The sequence below is a fragment of the Vulpes vulpes genome, chromosome 6, assembly GCF_048418805.1.
Source record: "Vulpes vulpes isolate BD-2025 chromosome 6, VulVul3, whole genome shotgun sequence".
In the NCBI taxonomy this organism is placed as follows: domain Eukaryota; kingdom Metazoa; phylum Chordata; class Mammalia; order Carnivora; family Canidae; genus Vulpes; species Vulpes vulpes.
In genome coordinates, this window is record NC_132785.1 from 85,337,697 (window position 1) to 85,361,652 (window position 23,956).

General features: G+C 34.6%; 1 protein-coding gene across 3 annotated transcripts in view; it reads right to left on the bottom strand.

Moving 5' to 3' along the window:
- The window catches only part of MDGA2 (MAM domain containing glycosylphosphatidylinositol anchor 2), a 768,370-nt gene that overhangs the window by 350,362 nt on the left and 394,052 nt on the right, over window positions 1–23,956 (bottom strand). For 2 of the 3 annotated variants that reach the window (XM_026000757.2, XM_072761490.1), the window contains exon 3: window positions 6,261–6,435. In XM_026000757.2, the coding sequence (XP_025856542.1) occupies window positions 6,261–6,435 (175 nt within the window). Of the gene's footprint in view, window positions 1–6,260; window positions 6,436–23,956 lie in introns of those variants that run through there. The other variant, XM_072761491.1, reaches the window with a different exon arrangement.

Here is a 23,956-nt window from a genome sequence, read left to right on the forward strand (position 1 = left end):
TTGTGTTTCATTTTGTATTTTGGCCCCCTGAATTATCCTTGTTTTCTGAATTTTTTTCCTATTTCTTTTTTTAAGATTTTATTTATTTATTCATAAGAGACACAAAGAGAGAGGCAGAGACATAGGCAGAGAGAGAAACAGGCTCCCTGTGGGGAGTCCAATGCAGGACTCAATCTCAGGACCCCTGGATCATGACCTGAGCCAAAGGCATATGCTCAATCACCAAGCCACCCAGGTGCCCCCTTCCTATTTCTTTTTATTTTTTTTTTACTACAAGCTTGTCTCAAATTTTGGGGTATATGGTATATTCCCGTTTAGGAATTAGTTATGAAAGAGCTTACTACTGGTAGTTTTGTTGATCAATAATTGTAGGCTTTATTTTAAGTGTATTAGCTGGACTGCTGTCATCAAGTCCCATATTTCTCAGGATCCACAGCCTTTCCTCTGGAGTTCATCAGTTTTCCTAGACAAGATTTCTCCAATATTATGCCTGGAAGGCATTCCCAGAAATAAACTGGAGAAGGGACCATGTTGACTATGTAAACTTTCACTTAATAACCTTGATTTAACTAGTATGTTGCCTCTTGTTTTTGATGACTCCAGGTTTCTTAGTTCAAAGTCTCTCCAGTTCAATATCTCATATTAAAAAAAAAAAATCTAATCTTTTGTAGGAATTGACTGGCAAGCTGGCAGGGAAAAGGAGGTGGTTAAGGCACACAATTGTGAAAAACGTGGAAGGACATCTGGGTATGTAACTCTTCTCACACAGACTTTCAGTTAATTCTTACACTAAATACATTCTCACTTCAGAACTAAGTGGTGTCTCCAATTACTGAGCTTTTTAAGGATTCCACAGCATGAGAATGCCAATGTTCTTTAAACTGATGGCTTTAAGCTTTCTTTAGTATGCTAAGCAATGGCCATTTCCTGGTCTGATTCTCTTACTTCAAAATTGTTTTTCCTTCATCTCCTCTCCCATTGTCTCTATCCTGGGTTTGTTGTTGTAGTTTTATTCATTTACTCCTGTTTTAGCCTGGGATTTGGGAGAAGACATGAATAACGCATAGTGACTGGGTGACGGGCACTGAGGGGGGCACTTGATGGGATGAGCACTGGGTGTTATTCTGTATGTCGGCAAATTGAACACCAATAAAAAATAAATTTATTTTTTAAAAAAGCAGTGGCTTAAGTGGAACTAATTCTACATATTTCTGTCAAGCATACAACTATTAGTTTTTAGACTCTTAGAAGCCATATCCCAGCAAGACTTGCAACCAATTAGCTTTTGATCAGAAATAATGTATAAATGATAGGTCAGATTTTAGAAAAAAAAGTAAAATATTATGTGGTCATGAAATCTGCCTCGGTATAAAATATACTTCTATTAAGAAATTATAGCCCTTAGAACCCTTGGAATGTTTTTATAACTCTTAAAAAAACAAATGATAAGTCACAGAAGTTAAGGAACATCATTATATTTTCTCAAAATAGTAACAGTGGAAACAGTATTCTTGATTGAAATAGTAAAAATAAATAAAACTACATTTTGTGGTTGCTTTATAAAACTTATATGGTCCAATTTTTCTACTACATGAAATTTAAGAAAATTTTTGGGGAAAAATTGCTAATTCAGATTAATAAATCTTCCCAAATTGATCAAAATGTTAATACAGTGTCACAAATATTTCAAAATATCTAATAAAAACCACCTCATTTATATCAGTCATCATTTTGGCAGGTGCTTCTTGTGAAACTAAATCTCCTCATGAAAATAATGATGGGCTATCACTAAATTTTATCTTAGGTAGGATTTAGCTCTAAGGTCTAGAAATTTATGATTAGATAATGAGAGATCTACATTTTCACTGAAATGAAAACTTCCATAAAAATGGTGACTTTAAAAGTAATACTTTTGGGTGCACATTTTAGAGACAATCTATTACAGGGGATTCAAGGTTTAATTCCGATATTATTTATTAAGATTTTTGCTAAATTCAAGATATCATCAGCCTCAGTTTCTTGTTACAAATATAATCTTCATCTGCTGATTTTTCTGTATTTTGTATTCTATGCCCATCTTATGTTCCAAGTTCTACTGATATTGATAACAGGTTCCACTCAGGGAACCAGTTACGAAAAGAAATAGAAATCTACAGTTTAGGTGATGATTCAAATACCATGGCTCCAAACAGAAAAATTGGTGCTGTTAGCGTTTTCTAAAATAGTTAAAGTACCTGAAATAAAGTTGTTCACTTGTTTATGGTTTATAAAAATGAGTATCTATTCAATCAAGTAGCCCAACAGCAAATCAAAATCCAAGCACAGATGAATCTTAAGACAATAATGATTTTAGACAATGGAATTGCTAAATTTAAATGCAGCACTTATATGCTAGTTGTGTTTTTATTGACAATGACAGAACAAGTTTTTAAGTTCTAAAGATTCCTGTAGAGAACACATACTTGAGCCTAAAAACTGTAATCTCCAATAAAAGTTATATATGGAACCATGGATTTCTCAAGTAGGACTACCTGTTTCTACTATGAAGTATTCTTATTAGTCAAACATTTAACAATTTACTATCTGGAGGAATTTATTTCTCCAAACCTTTAGTAATAGGCATAACCACTTGAAACACATGTCTAGATCCCAATAAGAAATCTTTCTTTCCTGAAAGCAAGGCGTTATATGGAAAATTTAGATTAGACCAATGTCACATTTATTCATAGGGCCCATAATTTGATACATGTTATTTTCTCAAATAATATAATTTTAGAAAGCTTTCTAATAAATCTTGGGCACAAAGAAAATACTGGAAATAGTACTTCACTATAACATGTATCCCAGTGACATTTCACTTAAACAGCATAAAATAAGATGTTTGTCAAGTACTGGTTGTAAGGGACTTGACTGGTTGTAAGGGAAAAATCCCTTTGACTGATTGTAAGGGAAAAATCCCTGTAAGTCCTGGTTGTAAGGGAAAAATCCCAAGGAAGTCAAAGAAGAAGGAAACAAGTTAGTGCCTTGAGTCCTGGCTGCTTGGAGAAGAACCCGAGTCTTAAAAGATTAACAAGGCTTCGGAGTGCTGGAGGGAGCCGTGCTATCATCTCTACCAAAGTGTGCAATGTAAACTAAAATATTGGGGTACAACAGAGGGTGGAGAGCAGGAGATATGAACAGATAGAAATGCAGGAGTATAATGCAGAATAGTACAGAAATGACTCTGTAGTAAGAGGAGGAGAAAAAAATGTATTGTTTAAAGTCCTTAAAAATGTCATTTCCCCCTCTGTATTTGATTTTTAACCCAGCAATATAATAGTTTAATTATATATATAATATATATTTATATAATATTTATATATAATAATTATAATATATATATTATTAACATACCTCTTGTGGCAGCAGTGAAAGTCGCAATCTTTTGTTCAAAACCTTTGGGAAATGTTTTTCAGAATATTTCAGATTTTCAAAAGATAATACAGTACATATACCATGTATTACATAATATACCCAGCAGGCTTTGTGGCAATACGGTGTAATCAGATACATTATTTCCTGAGCAAAACATATGATTATTCATACAAAGTAGGGTAAATAAAGAACATGAAGTATTTTCTATTTTTCTATTTGAGTAATTTAAAATCAGATGTTGCCACCAAACTAGTTCACATCAGGTTTTGCTGAAAACATTTATCCATAAAGCCCAACAAAGCAAGTAGCAAATATGTTCATTCAATTTTCAGAACTTTTTAGATTTTAGAATTGTGTTTAAGGTATTGGAGTTGTGTGTTTTAAAACTTCATGACCAAAGGGCACCTGAGTGGCTCAGTTGGTTAAGCGTCTGCCTTAGGCTCAGGTCATGATCCTGGGGTCATGGGATCAAGCCCTGTGTCAGGTTTCCTGCTTAGCAGGGGAATCTGCTTCTCCCTCTCTCTCTGCCCTTGCCCCAGCTCTTGCTCCTGTGTGCTCATGCTCTCTCTCTCACTCAGTCTTGCTCACTCTCTCCAAATAAATAAGTTTTTTAAATTTTATGATCAAAACTATAATAACAAAAAAGCAGTTACAGGGCAGCCTGGGTGGCTCAGCAGTTTAGCGCCTGCCTTAGACCCAGCGTGTGATCCTGGAGACCCAGGATGGAGTCCCACATCGGGCTCCCTGCAGGGAGACTGCTTCTATCTCTGCCTGTGTCTCTGCCTTTCTCTCTCTCTGTGTCTCTCATGAATAAATAAATAAAATCTTAAAAAAAAAGCAGTTACATATTCTAGAAAGTTTTATTATGGAAATATGTAATTTATTTAAATTAAATTCAGTTTAATTAAAAATTATATATGAACAGCCATACTGTTTTCCAGAGTGGCTGTTCACATATAATTTTAATGAAATCTTGCCATTTGTAATGATATGGGTAGAATTAAAGAGTGTTATGTTGGCAAAATCAGTCAGAGAAATGCAAATACCATATAATTTAACTCATATGTGAATTTAAGAAACAAAACAAATGAACAAAGGGAAAAATGGGGGGCAAACCAAGAAACAGATTCTTAACTATAGAGAACAAACTGATGGTCATCAGAGAGGAGGAAGGTGGAGGATTAAACACATGATGGGTTTTAACGAGGGTACTTGTTATGATGAGCACTGAATGATATATGAAAATGTTGAATGACTATATTGTATACTTGAAACTAATAATACACTCTAGGTTAACTAACTGTAACTTAAATAAAAACTTTAAAATAGGGGTGCTTGGGTGGCTCAGTCCATTAAATATCTGCCTTCTGTTTAGGTCATGATCCTAGAGTCCTGAGATCGAGTCTGGTATTGGGCTCCCTGCTCAGTGGGGAGTCTGCTTCTTCCTCTATCTCTGCCCTCCACCCCCCGTTTGTGCTTTCTCTATCTCTCTCACAAATAAATAAATAAAATCTTATAAAGAAAACCCCTTTAAAGTAATATATCTGAACAAAACTAGTAAAAATACTGTTGTTGCTGTTGTTTTTAAGTATACATAACTGGGAATATTTGATCAGAAGAAGGGTCAGAGGCTATACTGTAGTGAGGTGATGCATGGGTAAGGTCAACCTGCATGCCCTGAGTATAGCACGTAGGCTGACGGTGCCTGAGTCATGCCAAGGGATGCCTGAGGCCCTAGAAAAGGTTAGATAGAATGGGACAGGACTTCTCTCTTATCCTTTCCAGGAAGGGAACAAGCATTTAAGTGCAAGGTAAATCAGAAATGCGGACTTTCCAGCCACTTCCCATTCACCTGAACAACTAAATGAAATCCAACAAATGGTGCAATCAATAGATCATGTATAATTTCAGACACCTTCCTAACCATGCAATATATGTCCCACATTGAAAAACAAAAGAAAGGGACCCAATGCAAGATAGGTAGAAAAACAGGAACTCCTCATTTGTTACTTATGTCTGAATTACTTAGAGGAGAGAAAAAATATTTTTATTCTAACAGTAGAGAACTAAAAAAAAAAAAAAAAAAAAGGCAAGTTCTCATAAAAAGACAGTATGATGATGGATTAAACCTGTGCAAAAGAACAAATTGAATATAGGCCCTTGATTTGTTTTGGTGTGGAAGAAGTAAGGAGACCAAGAAAATTTTAAGTATATTTGCTAACAGCAAAGAATGGAAAAATGAGAGTAAGAACCAAAATAAATCAACAAACACTTTCTAGGTGGCACAGCATTGCCCAAGGTACTGATTACTTTCAACAGAGGTAGATCAAAAACAGACTCTACCTCGAGATTTGGGTCATTCACAAGCCAATTCAAATAGTACCTCTTACATTTTATGCCTTTACAAAAACAAGAACAGCTGAATTCACATAGGGGTAAAGTTAACAGAGCAAGTTACAGTATGTATAACCTAATATTTTCTTTATGCAGTTATACAAATGCACTTATATACCTCTATATAAAGAAAGAAAGTATATATGTTCAAACCCTAATGATCATTGGTGGGATTATCAATAATATTTGTTGTCTTCTTGTGACTCTGGTTCTATGATGAAAATGTATTACTTTCTCATAAAAATTATGAAAATTCCTATCAGAGATTCTTTCTTCAGTAAATATACTATATAAGCTAGAGTTGTCTTATATACTTTTTATCCTCAACTAAACAGAATGCTATGTTTTGGAACATATCATAGTTTTTCTCAATAGACAAAAAAATAGATCTCAAGCTGTAGGACAGAAAGCCATAGAAGACTTAATTGTAGTTTTCTGGGAAAGTTACTTACAGTATACATCCACTCTGATTGACTTTATCGCTGGGGACCCCAAGCCATTCTCTGCTTTACAGTAATACCGGCCTCCTTGGTGTCGCTGAATATTTGTAATCCTCAAAGTCTCATTGAAGACACTTGAGTCTTGGAATCTGTCAGAGGCACTTCCTGCTGTTTTGGTCCACCTGATCTGAGCAAGCATCAACAAAGATTGTTACTTTAGGTTGGTTCTCTCAAAGAAAAATCAAATAGGCATTACTCATTTAGAGAGTTCGCTTTTGGAGATGCTATATGTCATTCCTGGCAAATACTGGAAAAAATTTAAATCTATATGCACGATGGAATTATAAAAATTTGAATGTGATGTCATTAGTGTATTGTGTATGTACCTCTAATTCAATTGCATAGAATTCATGAATAGCTTTACGGGGGGCAATATAAATATAAAGGGAATTAGAATTAAGTATATGTAATATGTTGAAAATATGGATTAGTTTCTCTTTTTGTTGAGAATTTAAATCTATCTTTCATATTTTTCAAACCCTCCTAAGGTACTTAGGTATTTATTTAGAGCAGACAGGCTCCTAATGTCTTGTCAGATATGTTTTGTTATTTTACTTTAAATTTCCTATTTGATTTGGATAATTTAAGAATGATAATCCTATAACAGCTTATTGAGATTATGTGTAATTATATATACTTGGATGTTAAAAGTGGGTTTCTTTATGGCTTTGCTTTAATAAGTCCACAAATGATTTGTCTGTTTTGATAATTAGAATTCACTTTATATCAATAATTATTTTCAAAAATGTGCAAACTTTTCCAAAGAGAGCATTTCTATTAAACTGCCAAAACACTTGGAATATCTAAAACATTTCATTATAAACAATAACATTCTCTTAAACACAGCTGTGTACAATAGACTTAGTTTTGGCTAGCAATAAAGACTGGCATTCAACTCCAATTTTGTGTATCTTAGTATATGAAACCTGAACAAAAGGCACATAATGGTACTCAAAATGATACAAAATAGGAAATAAAAAGGATTTGGTTTTACTTTTCTCCTTGTCCCTGCTGTACAGAATGTTTATTTTTGTTTGTTTTTATATTTGGATTGAGAAATGGTCAATAGAAATCCTTGGTCAAACATATAAGAGATACATGGAAAAATGAACTAAAGGCTGACTCTTAAAAACTGAAATCCTATAATGCTGCCATCTATACTATAATGTTAATTAAAATTTATAATCTAATGACATTAAAAGTATCTTTCAAAAGTTCTCCAATCATTAAAATATCAGTATGAATATAATCATGCCTGTCCTTAATTGTGAATGAAATGAAAATGTTACTTAGAACTAATTCACAAAAATAAATATCAAATATTTATTCAACGTCTTTCATGTGCATGGAATACACACAAGACTAAATGGCAAGACTCCTGACTTCAGGCAATTTATAAGCTGGTTATTAATATGCTCATAAACAGGCAACGTTTAACAGGGCATTGGTTTTTTTGTTCTTGTATAGGCAGATAGTAATTCTACAATAATCATTTCTAGAATATAATCTGAAATCAGTAAAACTGATTCCTATTAAGATAATTCCTATTAAGGATTCGTATTAAGATATCAAGTTTTCTTTGACTACCATAATATAATACTAAAATTGATTTTAAATAATATACATATCAGATAATAAAAAAGGAGTTCAAAATAAAAACAATTTTGGAAATGGCCTAGTCCTTTTAGATATTAAAAATGTTACTAAGATACAATGATTAAGTTTAGTTATACTAGTACAGTACTAGAAATCATTCAGGAATTATGGATAGAGAAAGCAAGTGTGTGTGTGTGTGTGTGTGTGTGTGTGTGTGACAGAAACAGAGAGACAGAGAGAAGGCAGAGAGAAAAACAGGGAGAGAAAAAATGTGATGCAAACCAGCAGTTATTAACCTTGTTGGCCTTAAAATGCCTTTCTACTCCTAAAAATTATAAGCAACCCTAAATAACTTTTATTTAGACTGATTATTTCCATTCATAATTATTATATCAGAAATTAAAACTGAGGCAATGTTAGACTATGTATTATTAATTCATTTAAAATTACATTAATAAATTAATGACATCTGACAAGGAGAATTTTAGTCAGAAAACTATTTTCCAAAACAAAAAAATAATTGAGTAAAAAGAATGGCATTGTTTTATAGTTCTGCAAATCTAATATCCAGTTTAATGAAAAAGAGCTAACTAGATTAGATAATCATGTCAGCTTCCACATGCAATCTGTTGCAACAAGTTGCTTTGTTTCAAATATAAAGAAAATCTGGCCTCACACTGATATTTGGAAAGGGAGGAGTACATAACTGTGCATAGTCTTCTTTGATACTACACTAAAACTCCCCAATGGTAGTTTCTTAATGTTTGTTTGCGAAGTAAATTCTAAAACTATATCAGTGAGCTTTTTGTATTGTTACATTAAAATTCACTGGTTTATCTTGCACTTTGATTGGATCTTTTACTCATACATGATTTTGTAACATTATGCATCAGTCATTTGAAAATAAGAATTTACTGAGTTATGCAGATCTTCCCAATATTGACACATTTCATTACATAATATCAGAAAAGGAGCGTATTTTATGAATTTCACTGCCAATCGCTTCAGAAGAGAGAGTTGTTATGTGTTGGGAAGGCATCATGCTTATATGGGCAGATTTTCCAAAATTCTAATTTTTCTCTTAAAACTGAATTATATACTTAGTAAGAAATATAGTTAAGGTGTTTTCTTTGAAACAACAGGTTCACTTCACTGATTTTTAAGAAAATATTTTTTAAATACCTAAGTCTGAATAACCATAGTTTGCATAACAGTCATCCTTTTATGTTCTACGAAAAAGAGTGGCAAGTTCAGTACAAAACTCAATTATACAAGTCCTTTACCTTGAGACAGACTCTGCACTTCGGGAAGTAGCAGAAATGCTTTACAGGACTTCTTCATCTTGTCATACAAAATATTAAAAACACAGCACTTAAGTTTGAAGCTGTTAAAATGTGATCATTTTTACTGATTCATTGAAGATATTCTGAGTGATACTGCTTTTGTCTGTTTTTTCACTGTGAGGGCATGTTAGTGAAAAAAGTAGGGAAGGATACAGACTGCAAGTACAATTCCAGGCTGTAGCTTTGTTTTGTGCGAAGGTGCGGCCTGCTTTATCCAACATTGCTTTGCACCATCACTGCCAATGCAACAGTGAAAAAAATAACATTTTCTTCATAAGCTTCCTGTAAAGATCACAAGGTCCCCTTAGAGATCTAGCAGCATCACTTCAAGAAACATTGATTGTTAAAAATAGAAAAACAGCCATATCTCTATCTGTATCTCTAGCCATTTATTGCTTAATAAATGGTGTCAGGGCCACTGACTGTATATCCATTAAAATAATAAAAAAAAAAATAGCTGACTCTCCAACCCACCCTTCACACTGAAATAAATTCTAGATGCAATTGTCACAAATACTGATAATATCTTTGTATTGTTGAGGTTTCATAGTCAGGAGGACTGGAAGGATAAATTGGTAGGAGCTTCCTTTTTGAAAGAAAACTTTGCCAAAAAAATGGTAACACATTCTGATCTAGCAACTATCTGTTAAAATTTACCTTACTACATTTCCATAAGAATGCGGAAAATTGTATATATAATGGTATAACACTGGGAACAATATAAATATCAAATGATAGGGGAGTAGTTGTAAATTAATTGATTATAAAATTAAATTGAATGTAGTCATCAAAAGAACTAAAATACAAAATATATTATTAAATAAAAAACGGAACAAAAGAAAATATTCTCATCTGTATAAAAAGAATATGTGTGTATGTGTGCATGTGCTATACATATACTAATACGTTTGTTAGAATTACACACAGAAACACAAAATTTAACATTGAAACACAAAATTTAACAAGATTAACTATGTGTGTGGCTGGAACAAAGAAGATAGTGAAAATGTTTTCTTTTTTAAAATTCTTATTTAGAATTCTTACTTACAATTTATTTTACCAGGAACAAATACTGTGTTTATTACAAGTTTTTTTAAAAAAGAAATATAATTCTGTAGTGAAATGTAGGAAATAAGAGAAGCTAAAAAAGAATAGAGAAAAAAGGAAATAATCACTTATGAAAAAGTTTTTCCTTTTCTTTATTAAAAAAAAAACCTAAATACTAAAAGGAAATACTACTGAGCCCCAGAAAGACACATCTACTCATTGAGAAGGCTTACCAAGTTATATATCTCAATGATGAGAAAAGAAACCTCCAGATACACTATCATTAAAGCTGTGACTTCAAAGTCTACAAAGAAAATTGTATAGACTTCCAGGTAGAAGGAACAAACTGTTATAATTTGTCAGAGCCTGCTCACGTCCTAAAGCTGACTCTCTCCTTCTTCCACAGTAATGGAACCCCAAATTATTAATCAGGCACATGCCTGCCCAGGACAAAGACAACATTCCTCTGCTATCTATTCAACTGTATTCTTGCCAGAGTGTTTCTAGCAGAAATGTCCTCATGGGGAAGCAGCAATCTACATGTTGCTTATTTCTGCACATTCCACTGGCTCATATCTTGGACTATAAATTGATTTGGAATGAAAGTCCAGCAGCAAAGCAATAAAACAGAAGAAATCTGAATCTCTGACATCATGGAGTTGCACCTACCTGCCCTGAACTATTTATAGCCCTGGCCTTCTACATGGGAGAGAAATAAAATTCAAACTTGTTTACATCATACTTTTGAGGGAGATTTTCTGAAACTTACAGCCAAATTTAAATTTAACTGATAAGCCTAGGGTGGTACAGAAGGTCAGCTTGTCCTCTGGAATCTCACTTCCAATGTTGACAGCTTGAAAACAGTGGAATAGCACCAGAATTTACTCAAAAAGCTGGTGGGAAGGTTTCTATCTCCATATCAAACAATCAATATCTCATTCATCTAGTGTGAAAGAAAACATTCAGTGATATAAAAACATGTAGTAACCTCAGGATTCTAATAATCCCACTTGACAAAAATTCTTGAAACAATACTCTAATCACCCATCAAATAAAATGGATTTGAGGGTTTGGTTTTAGAGAAGATACAGAAAAGCATCTGGTGGTGAGCAGTCCATACATGTCCAGTTAATGGGTAAGTATAGTTTTTCTAGGTAATAAATAATTTAAGTATTAAATAAAGTTTGTTAAACCTAAAAAACATAGAATAAGGGGACTTGTAATATCTCAGCAAAGTCTTGGAGTTTGAGGAGAGTGTAGGACACAAAAGGGACATGAAACTTAATGACTTAGGGATATATATATATTAAAAAATATATATATTAATATATATAAAATATATATAACATAATACATATTTTATATATAATATATAATATAATATAAAAATATATTATATATATATAAAACGTGTGTGTGTATACATATATACACGCAGATAAAGTGACCATAAAAGATCGGTAATCAAACTGTGGAAACCAAGAAGGCATGGACAAAGTAGTAACAAGAATATGTAAACTAAAATCAATTAACCAGTCAATCAGAAGTGACAATATACACAATAAGGTTAAGTTAATAAGAACAAATTAACACTCTAAAACACTAACTGGAAAGAATGTCATTACTTTGTGTAACATTAAAAGTCATAACTAATAGTGAAAATATACTGTCATGGGGCACCTGGGTAGCTCAGTGGGTTAAGTGTCTGCCTTTCGCTCAGGTCATGATCTCAGGGTCCTGGAATAAAGTGCTATGTCAGGTTTCCCACTCAGTGAGGAGTCTGCTTCTCCTTCTCCCTCTGCTCCTCCCCCCTACAAGTGCTCTCCTCTCAAATGAGTAAAGTCTTTAAAATATATACTATCATTAATTGGTATGCAGTAAAGCACAGAGAAGCTAAAGACATAACAAACAAAATTAGAAACAGAAGAATTTGAGAAACATGAAGTTGCACTGTGAAATTACAATACATCTCTCTGAAAACTAGGCAGTTCTAGGTAAAACATTTTTTTCCTTAACTTAAAAAATAACTAAGACAAGGAGGAACTGAAAAATATAATCAACATGTATGATATGACTAAAAAAATATAACAAAATCTTTCATTCATAGAACAAATTTTTGTCTTATGTCCATTAAACATTTACAAAAATTGATCATGTAGTTAGAACAGAAAAAAATCATAATTAAAAAAGCAAAGACAGTACAGGTGATGTTATTTAGTCTCAATTAAACACAGTTATAAATAAGTTATCAAAAGATGACTACTACAGGGAAATCTGGTCATTGTTAAAGAAAAAATTAAAAGGAGAATTGCTAGCAATCTAAAAGTCAACGAATAGAAATCATCTCACACTAAAATCTGTGAATGCAGTGAAAGGAGTAACATAGAAGAAAATATAAACTGAAAGTACCTCTATATTAAGAATGAATGAATGAATAAATAAATAAAAAATAAAACAAGTACTCATCTAATTTATTTTAATTTAATGTAAGTTGCTGGGCTCTACTCTAACTTACTGCTTGTTAAGCCATACAAGTAGAACTAATTCATCTTCATTTTTAATTTCTTCTCCCAGAGATTCTTGAGAGCTAGCCTGGCACAGATTTACAGAGAGTCATTGGGGAGACAATAAAATAGGAAGTACCACTGGAAGATTTCTGGATAATTCAACTCTGCATCCCCAGGAATTAGTTTGGTAGAAAGTCTATGTAGATTAGTACTAGTGCTCCAAGTACTACTACTAATACAGATATGTTGAGTGAAAATATGGGTCGATAGTCTGAACTTGAGAGGTTGGTAGATATAATGGTGGGGATTAGGTTCAGCCATAAGACAGAAAAACTAACAGTGATTTATACATGATGAAAGTTAAGTTCTATCATGTAAAAGATATCTGGAGTGAGGCAAGCCAGTGCTGACTTATGGCCCTATCAGGGCCTCAGATTCTTTAGAACCTCTCTACCATGTGTTGCTTGGGCTCAAGACCCAAAATAGTAGCCAGACATTTAGTTTTCATATTCCATTCCCAGCAGAAGGAAGATGGAAGGACAAAATGTGCCTGCTAGTTGTCCTTTACAAACGTTTCTAGAATGTTGCCTCATGACAGTTCTGCTAATATCATTATAGTTGTATCCTATCCCTAGCTACGAGGAAGGTTGGGAAATGTATACTTTACCTCATATAGCACTCTACCCTCTCAACTCTCTGCTATAATCTGATGGTTCGAAGATTGTGGAAAAGAGGAAGGAGAATATTTGTGACTACTGCTGCTCCCCCAGTGGGGATAAAACATGTCCAATGTTCATATCAGCTGCATTATTAAATATGATTGTGTTTAAATCCTGTAATGATGACATTAATGTTTAAATCCTGTAACAACATTAAATAATCATTTCCTTAAAATAACATGAACAGAAAAAAGGAAGATACTACAATTTAGGAAATATGTTTATTGTAACTCTCTAATCTGAACAAACATGGAGATCCTCTTAGGTTGCAGAACATAACCCTTAACTTAGGGTTTTCCAACTCCCAAAAAAGAATTTTCTTTTTTTTTTTTTTAATTTATTTATGATAGTCACAGAGAGAGAGAGAGAGAGGCAGAGACACAGGCAGAGGGAGAGAAGCAGGCTCCATGCACCGGGAGCCCGACGTGGGACTCGATCCCGAGTCTCCAGGATCGCGCCCTGGGCCAAAGGCAGGCACCCAACCACTGCGCCACCCAGGGATCCCCCAAAAAAGAATTTTCTACTTTGTTTTTTGGTAGAATATTTCTGGAACATCATTGCTTTTATGTAGCCTTAAATAAAACCAGTGTGAACTGAGATAACTCAAGAAAATGTTAAGAACCTGAAGCATAGATTGAAGATAGACAGGGATAAACCTAAAAAAGTATATTACATAGATGCTATGAATCCAATAAGGATTTAGACTTTAATAATGCTCAGATTTGTAGGTTTCTCCTCTCTTTAATTAAGGTCTAGTGAATGAGGATTTGTGAATGAAGTTACTTTCTAACAGTTGTCAAGTAGTTAGGGCATATATATACTCAGGTCAACTTGTAGAGACAAATCTGAGCTTTGTCCCAGCCTTATTTGTACTCTGAAAGATGACCCCTCATCAATAAAAGGAAGCCAAAGAAAAAATAAGATAAAGATCATCTGATCTGCCTTAAATATTGGTGGCTTGCCATCAAAGGTTTTGGGAGTAAACAAAGCTGGTTACAGGGCATCAGCCTGAAAGAGCATAAAGGGATATCTATGAGCAGACAGTATTCATTACATTTGAAAAATAAAGGTTACCCTCTTATCTTGCATTAATATCAGGGAAAATTACAGCGGAAATGTGTTCTCTTTGAATTACTAAATACAATAAATAGAATTCTGAGTGGCACAGACTCCAGATCGTATAGGTTCAATTTTTAATAAGTCACATCCATCTACCATAAATTATAGCAAAATGTCATACTTGTTCTAAATTCAATTATATAAAAAGAACCACAATTGTCTGACAAAGCAACAAAATTTAACCTGAAAACTTCTATACTCTGCATAAAACATCATATTTTTCTTATATGCTCAGAATATTGGAGATCACTACTACTACCAGCATTACTACTACAGTAACAACATAATAGACATCTTTAAGAAATTTCTATGTGTTAGAGTTACTGATAACTATTCACAGTGAGATAAGAAAGAATTTCTCAGTGTAAGTAGTGCAAATATGCTTAGAGAAGCAATAAGGAAACATGAGTCTGAGCATCAGTGAGGGATCTTCTCACCCACCAGCGAATAGGAGGGTGGGGAGGGGATCATCATGGTAAACTCACTGGAAAAGGAAGGAAAGTCGTGGGATGAGGACTTAGATATTTCTGAACACTGATATGCTGTAAAGAAGAGAAGATATATATATATATATTTTTAAATAATAAATTTATTTTTTATTGGTGTTCAATTTGCCAACATATAGAATAACACCCAGTGCTCATCCTGTCAAGTGCCCCCCTCAGTGCCCATCACCCAGTCACCCCCCCCCCCACCTCCCCTTCCACCACCCCTAGTTCGTTTCCCAGAGTTAGGAGTCTTCCATGTTCTGTCTCCTTTTCTGATATTTCCTACCTATTTCTTCTCCCTTCCCCTCTATTCCCTTTCACTATTCTTTATATTCCCCAAATGAATGAAACCATATAATGTTTGTCCTTCTCCGATTGACTTATTTCACTCAGCATAATACCCTCCAGTTCCATCCACGTTGAAGCAAATGGGTATTTGTCGTTTCTAATTGCTGAGTAATATTCCATTGTATACATAAACCACAGCTTCTTTATCCATTCATCTTTCGATGGACCCCGAGGCTCCTTCCACAGTTTGGCTATTGAGAACATTGCTGCTATAAACATCGGGGTGCAGGTGTCCGGCGTTTCATTGCATCTGTATCTTTGGGGTAAATCCCCAGCAGTGCAATTGCTGAAGGTCTATTTTCTGATACTCTTTTTGGCTGTGGCTTTTCTTTGGACTTAAACTTTCAACAACTTACTCCTATGTGACTAAACTATGAGAGAAAGTGAACAAATGTAGTGCTTACCTTTGACAATGCCAGGGTTCCTAATGTATACAGCGCACTACAATAGGGCCTATAAGCATTATTTCAAACCAAAGTTGATAGAGAGGGTAGTACATCTTGGTGCAAAAAAATACATGCTCATAAGTAAAAAATGCTGGGGTTAATGTAGATTGCTTCATGGAAGGGTTTTTATTTTGTAGCATAACCAATATATTAACCATGGACTCCAAACAACCAGCAATAAAACTTTACTTCTTTAAAATTTACAGGAGCACCTAGCTGACTCAGTTGGTAGACACGTGGCCCTTGATCTTGGGGTGGTGAGTTCAAGCCCTATGTTGGTTATAGACAGTACTTAAGCAATAATAATTTTTTTTTAGATTTTATTTATTCATGAGAGACATAGAGAGAGAGGCAAAGACATAAGCAGAGTTTGGAGAAGCAAAGAGCCTGATGTGGGACTCCATCCAGGACCCAGGAATCATGCCCTGAGCCAAAAGCAGATGCTCAACCACTAAGCCACCCAGGAGCCCCATTTTTTTTTTTAGTTATAAAATGCTTTTATATTTGATCATCTTATTTTAATCCCATGGCAGGCTTTAAAGGATAGGAAAATGTTTTCTCCCCATTTCACAGCTCCAGCTCTTCTGGGACCATATGACTCTGTGCTGGGCTCAGAGTCTTATGACTCTTCACTGGGCTCCTTTTGACCTGAAAGTTCTTTTCCTCGCTATTATTAATCTTATTAACTCCCTTTATCATCTAGATATCATTTTATTAGAAAGCCTTCCCTCCCCCAGAAATCTCTATTTTATCTGTCTGTGGCCATAGCACCTTGCAATTCCCTCTATGAGAGTATATTCATCACGTGCTATAGAAATTATTTATATGTTGTCACAGATAACTGGTTCTGCCTGATTTTCTGAGCCCCTTTATCCTCTTCATATGTGCCTCCTTAGGATTCTCTGTTTTTAATGCAAGAAGGTCCTTGGGCTACGGAGCCACTTTGTTCTCAGAAGCAGCATCTTGGAAATGCTTCAGAGTTTACCTTCATCCTGTGGCTCTAAGCAATGAAACAGTGGAGTGGACATGAAAGCTCAGCACACCCGCCTCTGATTAGGATGGATTCAGAAGCATCTTTTGCCCTCCAGAGTTCCGCTGCAGCATCCAGCTGAGCCTAATCGCCCAAAATCACACTCCTGCCCTCCTTCTTCCTTTTCTCCTCCCACTTTCTTGCCCCATTAGCAGTTTCTCCTAAGAGCGTTTCCTTAATAAATCACTGGCATGTGAATGCTTATCTCAAGCTCTACTGCCAAAGAACCAGACCTAGAACACAATTCTTTTACCTTTAACAAACTGTAAACCATTGTTCTCTTTTTTTAATATTTTATTTATTTATTCATGAGAGACACAGAGAGAAAGAGGCAGAGACACAGGCAGAGGGAGAAGCAGGCTCCATGCAGGGAGCCTGACGTGGGACTCAATCCCGGGTCTCCAGGATCACACCCTGGGCGGAAGGCAGGCGCTAAACCACTGAGACACCCGGGCTGCCCTAAACCATTGTTCTTGATCTTGAGGTCTTCTGCCCAAAGCACAGAGTCTGGGGCATAATAGTCATTAACAAAATCACTGTTGCTTGAATAAATTCCTAGCACTATAATTCTGCTGACAAGGCAAACATAAATTAGACAAAAATCCCACTCCACAAGGCACTTACAATATAGTAAGTTTCGGTTAACTGAGATGTTCTTTTAATACATACTTCAAATGTAAGTTGAGTTTACTCATCCACTTTCATTTTGAAATAATACACCAAAGTATTTTTTATTTAATCTATATTTTTAATGAATTTCTATCATTTTGTCTAAATATTTTTGCCCATTACTTTTTATAAGCCTAGGATTTTATTTTGTACATGGGTGGTTGAAGTTAGAGAAAGATATCAAATGATACCTTTTTAGTGTCAAATTAGCATTTGAACTATTATTGAACAGCAATTAGCAATATTACGCAGGACAAAAATCAAGTAGGATAGATGGGAAAAAAAAGAGAATTTGTAAAGATATATTTATTCAAGGGAACCAGCAATATTGAAGAAAAATAATACAAAAAGAAAATAAAAATAGATGACATGAGTTATGAAATCGTGTATCTTAACACTACACCCAAGTTTTAGAATAGATACAGACCACTAAGTGAACCAACAGTAGTACAATACAGCTGGTATAATATTAAACACTCTGCTAAATATATTAAAAAATGATTGAAATGTAAAATTTCGACTTCATTTTTTACCATCATCTAAATGTTTAAAGATTACATTTCACACAGGCTGTAGAAAAATAGGAAAAAAAGTATATGATATTCTCCAAGTGTTTCACAAGGTGGATGGTAAGAAATTTGTTTAGCTGCTTCCACCCTGGCCACTCCTTCTTAGGCTTTTTTTTTAGCAGTTCCTACTCATGTTCCTGACCTCTGAATGGTTGCGTACCTTAAAGCATGGCCTTTTCTATTTATACTCACTTCCAGGACATCTCCTCCAGTACTTTAAAGACCACTTACATGATGCTAACTCCTAAGCTGGTGTTAGTAGTTCAGGCCAGTCTCCTACCACCATCATCTGTCCACCATCTTCACCACAATATATCAAAAATGAGCTCTTGTTCTCCCCCCCAGCCCCCTGCAAAAAAACCAGCTCACCCAGTCTTTCCCACTTCTGTTAATAGCAACTTCCTCCTTCCGGTCATTCAGACCCAAAATTTGCAGTTATGTTGATGAAAAAAGAAGTGAATAAAAGTACAAAATCATATTAATTTTAGTTAAAAAAATCATACCAGACCTTTGATAGACTTTAAAATTTGGTTTATACCTGGAGAAATCGTAAAATAACCATTTACTAAATTTTCACATTTTGTCTGGGTCCCCAAGACCACAACACACCTAGCTTTGATAATTCACAGGAATCTTACAAGACCCATTACATAGTCAGGACTATGATCTATTGATAGATAGTAAAAGGATACAAAGCAAAATTAACAAAAGGAAAGATAGATGGGGAGAAGTTTAGAGAGAAACAGGCACAAGCTACAAGTCCCCTCTCCAGGGAGTCACACAGGAGGCACTTAATTCCCCCAGGATTAAATTTATGACAACACATGTAAACTGTCTACCACGGAAGTGCATTCGAGTCTCAGTTTTACAGAAGGCAGGTCACATAAGCACCCTCTGCCTAGCATATACCAAAATGTAGAGCCTCAGAAGCAAAGCCAGTGTTAGGCATTCATCCTACTGTTTGGATACCAATTTAGGCACAGTAAGCCACTCTAATCAGAGAATGGTGGGACCCTTCCTGAAATCCTAGCTCTCAGATGGCAACCAAGGGCCAACCTTGCAAGTCAGCCTTTCTGAGGATAGTATTCTCAGGCCTGCTAGGTTAAGCTTTTCTGTATACATATAAACCTTGTGCCAGAAATGTTGTGTGGGACTTCTGAAGAAGCGTCTTTAGGGGGAATGGCATGGGTTCATTTATTTTTTCCCTTTTCTTCCATGTTACCTTAGATTCCAATGTGATAGCTGGAGCTCCAGGATCCATCTCAGATTGTGGGCCACCTCCAAGGTAGAAGTCATGTGCAAAGGATGGGTCCCTATGGCACCATGATGCCATTATACCATTTCATTATTCTCAATGTCTAGATTTATCTTCTAGGCAGAATTGATGCTTATCTTATTTAAGCTATTATTTCTTCATTCAGCAATTAGCAGCCAAATGCATTTTGCCATGAAAAAATTAAGCAAAACATAGGAAATCCATTTGTACATCTGTAGACTCTATAGATAAAAGATCTACTTTTCAAATATGAAATAATGAAAGTAATACCCTTGAAGAAACTAGAAGTACTCAAAGAAATAAATTGCATGCATTGGAAATGCCATATTTAAAGCATCTAAAAAATTTGAGTGCCAATTCATGAGAATAGACTATTGGTTAAAAAATAAAATCATTAAACTGGGCTTTTACAACTTAATCATCCATACATCATTTTTATGAAGGGGGAGATGCTGTAATGACATACAGTATACCCCAAATGCATTTGTTTTTTTTTAATCGGAGTGAATAAATAGAGGAGGGTAGTTAAGTTTCTCTATGTTTCTTCCAGGACTTTTAAAAGAGCTCCCTAATTTAAACTTAGCACATTTATACTTAATAATCAATATTTATTTGACCACAAATTTTACTAATTAAGGATTATTTTAAATTGTTGCCATTGAACAGCTTCCCATCTTCTTCCTTATGGGTTTCTTATGGGAATTTTTTTTTTTTTTACCATCGTTCTCAGTCTTGTTGAAAGTGAAGCAGCAATTTCCTTAATGATTTTTTATAATAAAATATAATCTAAATTAACAGAATTGCAGACACTGCAGAGTATTAGAAATGTAATAAAAAATAAATTGCTCTGTTCCACTCACTCCAGTATAGTGCTCTACTGAAGCCATCACTAAATTTATTCATAAGATAACCAAGTGAACTCTGCCATTTAAGGCATTAAGAAAACACCCACACACTTACAGAAAAAGGAGAATATGTTTTGGCATATAGACTTGACAAGGATATTTGTAATTATAGTATTCTAGATTCCCCTAACAGATAAATTCAGCCAGATGTGCCAAATAAATAATTCAGTGTGACTCCATTTCATGTTTTCTAATAATTCATCTAAAATACCCCCAAAAAGTTACATTTAATTGGCCCAAAAAATGTTTTAGAGTGAATTAACTGTCTTTTTGAATTATTTTAGGCACCTGGAACTGATTGATAAAAGAAATGAACAATTCCTACGGGTACATTTTCGATTTTATGGAAAAATCTTATCTCACACTTTTTCCTTAAAATATTTGAGCAATTTTTGGAAAACACAAGAACAATAATGCATTTTACGGACACCTTGCAACATTCACAGATGCAATGGATCTTTACTCATAGCTGCAAATTTGGTACTTAAGCTCATTTGACAGCCAGGCAGTTGAAAGCTATCAACAAGAAGGCATGCAGAAATAAACAGAGGCATCAAAAATAAGATCTATGAAAACGGACTGTTTTAAATGTTCATGCAAGTGGCCCTTTTCAGGACCCATAATCACTTAATCTTGTATACATGTGAAACATCTCAGCCTACTAGATTAGTTCTGGGGTTAAATATTGCAAGTATTTATATTTAACTTGTTTCAGTTTTGAATAAACATTAGAAAGGGAAGAAATGGAAAGTAGTATTGCCTCAGATTCTGTAGGTAGGCACGTCTGGGTTATTGTCTTTATAGCAATCCTATAGGTAAATACAGTGATCTTCAATTTGCAGATAACTAAACTGAGGTTCAAAAGGGTTAACTAATTTTCCTAAAACCATGCAATTAGTAAATAGTAGTTCCAGGATTTTAGCAAGCATCTGTATGACTCTTTATTTCTACTAAAAATAGCCAATATCTGTTAAGGGGTTACTCTGCCAAATGCTTTCTGAAGGTATCTCATTTAATCCTTTTAACTGTCATATCCATTAGGTACTATATCTCCATTTTACAGCTGTGAAAACTGATGCTGAAGACAGTAAAATGATTTGCCCAGGATCCCATAGCTAATATATGGGAGGAACTAGGACAAGGGTCTCCCTGTTTCTAAAGTCAGAATCTGCTTTTAGTCTCACTCTGATGTGTTGATAGAAAACAACTCTGGTGGCTTTAATTCAAGTCAGATTGAGAACCTTCCTCCAAGAGCAAGTGAAACCAGACAATTATTCTAACTCTTAGCAAAGAAAGTACACATTTGACTACCCATCCGTTGTAACAGTTTCTGCACATATTTATATTTCTACTGGAATATGTTTCCTAATTGAAATGGAAATGAAGAATAAAGCAGAAAATCATATTACTACCTAGGATTTTTAGGACTTAATGTTCCTGGGACAGGAAAAGAAATAAGAAAAGGAACTTGAATCTCTATGCTGGGAGGAGAAGGGGAAAGATTAGGAATTTTAAAGTTAAAAGAGAAACAGACAGGCCTGTCCTAAAATAGAGTGGTTTCCACAATAGGCAATTGATAAGATATAATCTTCAACATTTTAATAGCTTCAAGATAGGTCTTCAATAGCAAGTTAGAGATTTTGACTTTTGTCCAAATATAGTAGAAATCAAATGGGTTATGGAAATAGATAGATGGGAAACTACCCCATATAACTGTCCCATATGACCACCAGGACACAGTTCATTGGTCACTTATTATCTCTCCCAACTTTTGAGTAGGATGTCTTCTTAAATTCAAAAGTTAGAAAGCTAGATATATTAACTAGATTCTCTTGCACTAAGGTTGTGGACAGAATTGAGTTTTATCAATAATAATTCTGAAAACCAAATTAAATGGGAAGAGAGCTATTTTGTGAGAATCAATTTTTACTGGTGTGAATCACAGTAGACATGGTTATGAAACAGTGAACAGTTCTGGAATAGATGTCTCAATCCCTTGATCATAACTAAGGTATGTCTCTCTTGAAGTCAAGGGCTGGGAGAGCTATACAGTGATTCCCATGCAGGAAGCAGTGCTGTTGATGGGCAGACCCTATGATGTTAATTGTAGGAATCATTCCTACAGGTCCAGCCTAATGGCCTTCACCGGCAACCCTTATAATTAGTTTTGTAAGGAACTAATCCAGATTAATTCATTTATGCTTAAACTAGCTAGAACAGATTCTGTTATCTATAACTGAACCTTGGTTGATACACCTCCTTTCTCCTCATTATCACTTGTACTCAATCAGGTTCACCTTCAAACAAGGCCACACAGAGTTAATAGTATAATGTCAGCACTATGTCTTCTCAGGGGCCTCAATCCTCCAGATGAATGCTCAACTCCTTAGAATTACCTGGCTTAGCATCTGCTAGAGACTTCAACATCTCACAAATATAATAAGCACCATAAAATCTAAGGACCCCGTGGAATTACTATATTGACACAAACTCTTGGCTGCCTAAATATTATCAATTTGCAAGTTTAAGTGATGTTTTCCAATTTTTTAGTTTTAATGAGTGAAAAAGAAATGAAGGAGAAGAGGTTGGCACTGGTAAGTGAAAGAAAAAATGGCACCTGCAACAGAGTGTAAGCAGTCAGAAGTCATATTCTGCTAAATAGAAACAGTACCCGGGGCTACGGGAAATATACAGAAGCTACTCTGCATGATTCATAAAGACTTAAGTGTGTCTTCAATGGAAGTTAAGCGCTACTCTAAGAGAGTTTCATAATCAGTATTTAAAATATTACTGTATTTACATTTCAATAAATTATTTTATGAAGTTTAAAAATAATTGTTTGTTATTTGATACTAAATCATGTTATAAGTTCATCTACCCATATGAAGTTAACACCAATATCTACACAAAAAAACTCATGAATACTTAGTTTAATCCTGACATAAGTTAAGATATACTTCACAATATTTGGAATCAACTACACATGAAAAACTAATCTATATTTCAGGTAAAATAGAAATAAAATACGACAAAGTTAAACTATCACCACGTAGGTCAAAAATACAATGCCTAAAATAAAGATTTGTTCATCCCTCCCCGCAAACAAACCTACTTTTCAAGTCAGCAAATGCAAGGAAATATATTTAATTCATATCAATGTATTGTCCTTAGTTTTAAATAAATAAAGACAGACTTTGCACTTTTAGGCCTTGCTTGCCATTCTGTTAAGTCTATGTCAGAATTTGAATGCTCTCCATGTGATATGTGATACGAGTGTATGGGCGTGTAGAATGTGAAGGGAGGCATTACAGAAAGCCCGGCAGAAAAAAAAAAAAAAAGAAAGCCCGGCAGGTGTAGAAAACACATGAAAGACTGCTGATCATGGAAACAAGAAGCTGCTCTAGAAAATGTGATACAAAGCACAGGAAAACTATACTTCTTTACGTTTGTTAAAGAATGATACAACATTCCCTAACAAAAGACAGAATACTAACCTAACAGCATACATGACTTAATTCAGACTCACACCGAGAAATTTCTGAGAACATTTCACTTTTACCCTCAGGGCGGGGGGAGAATTTGAATC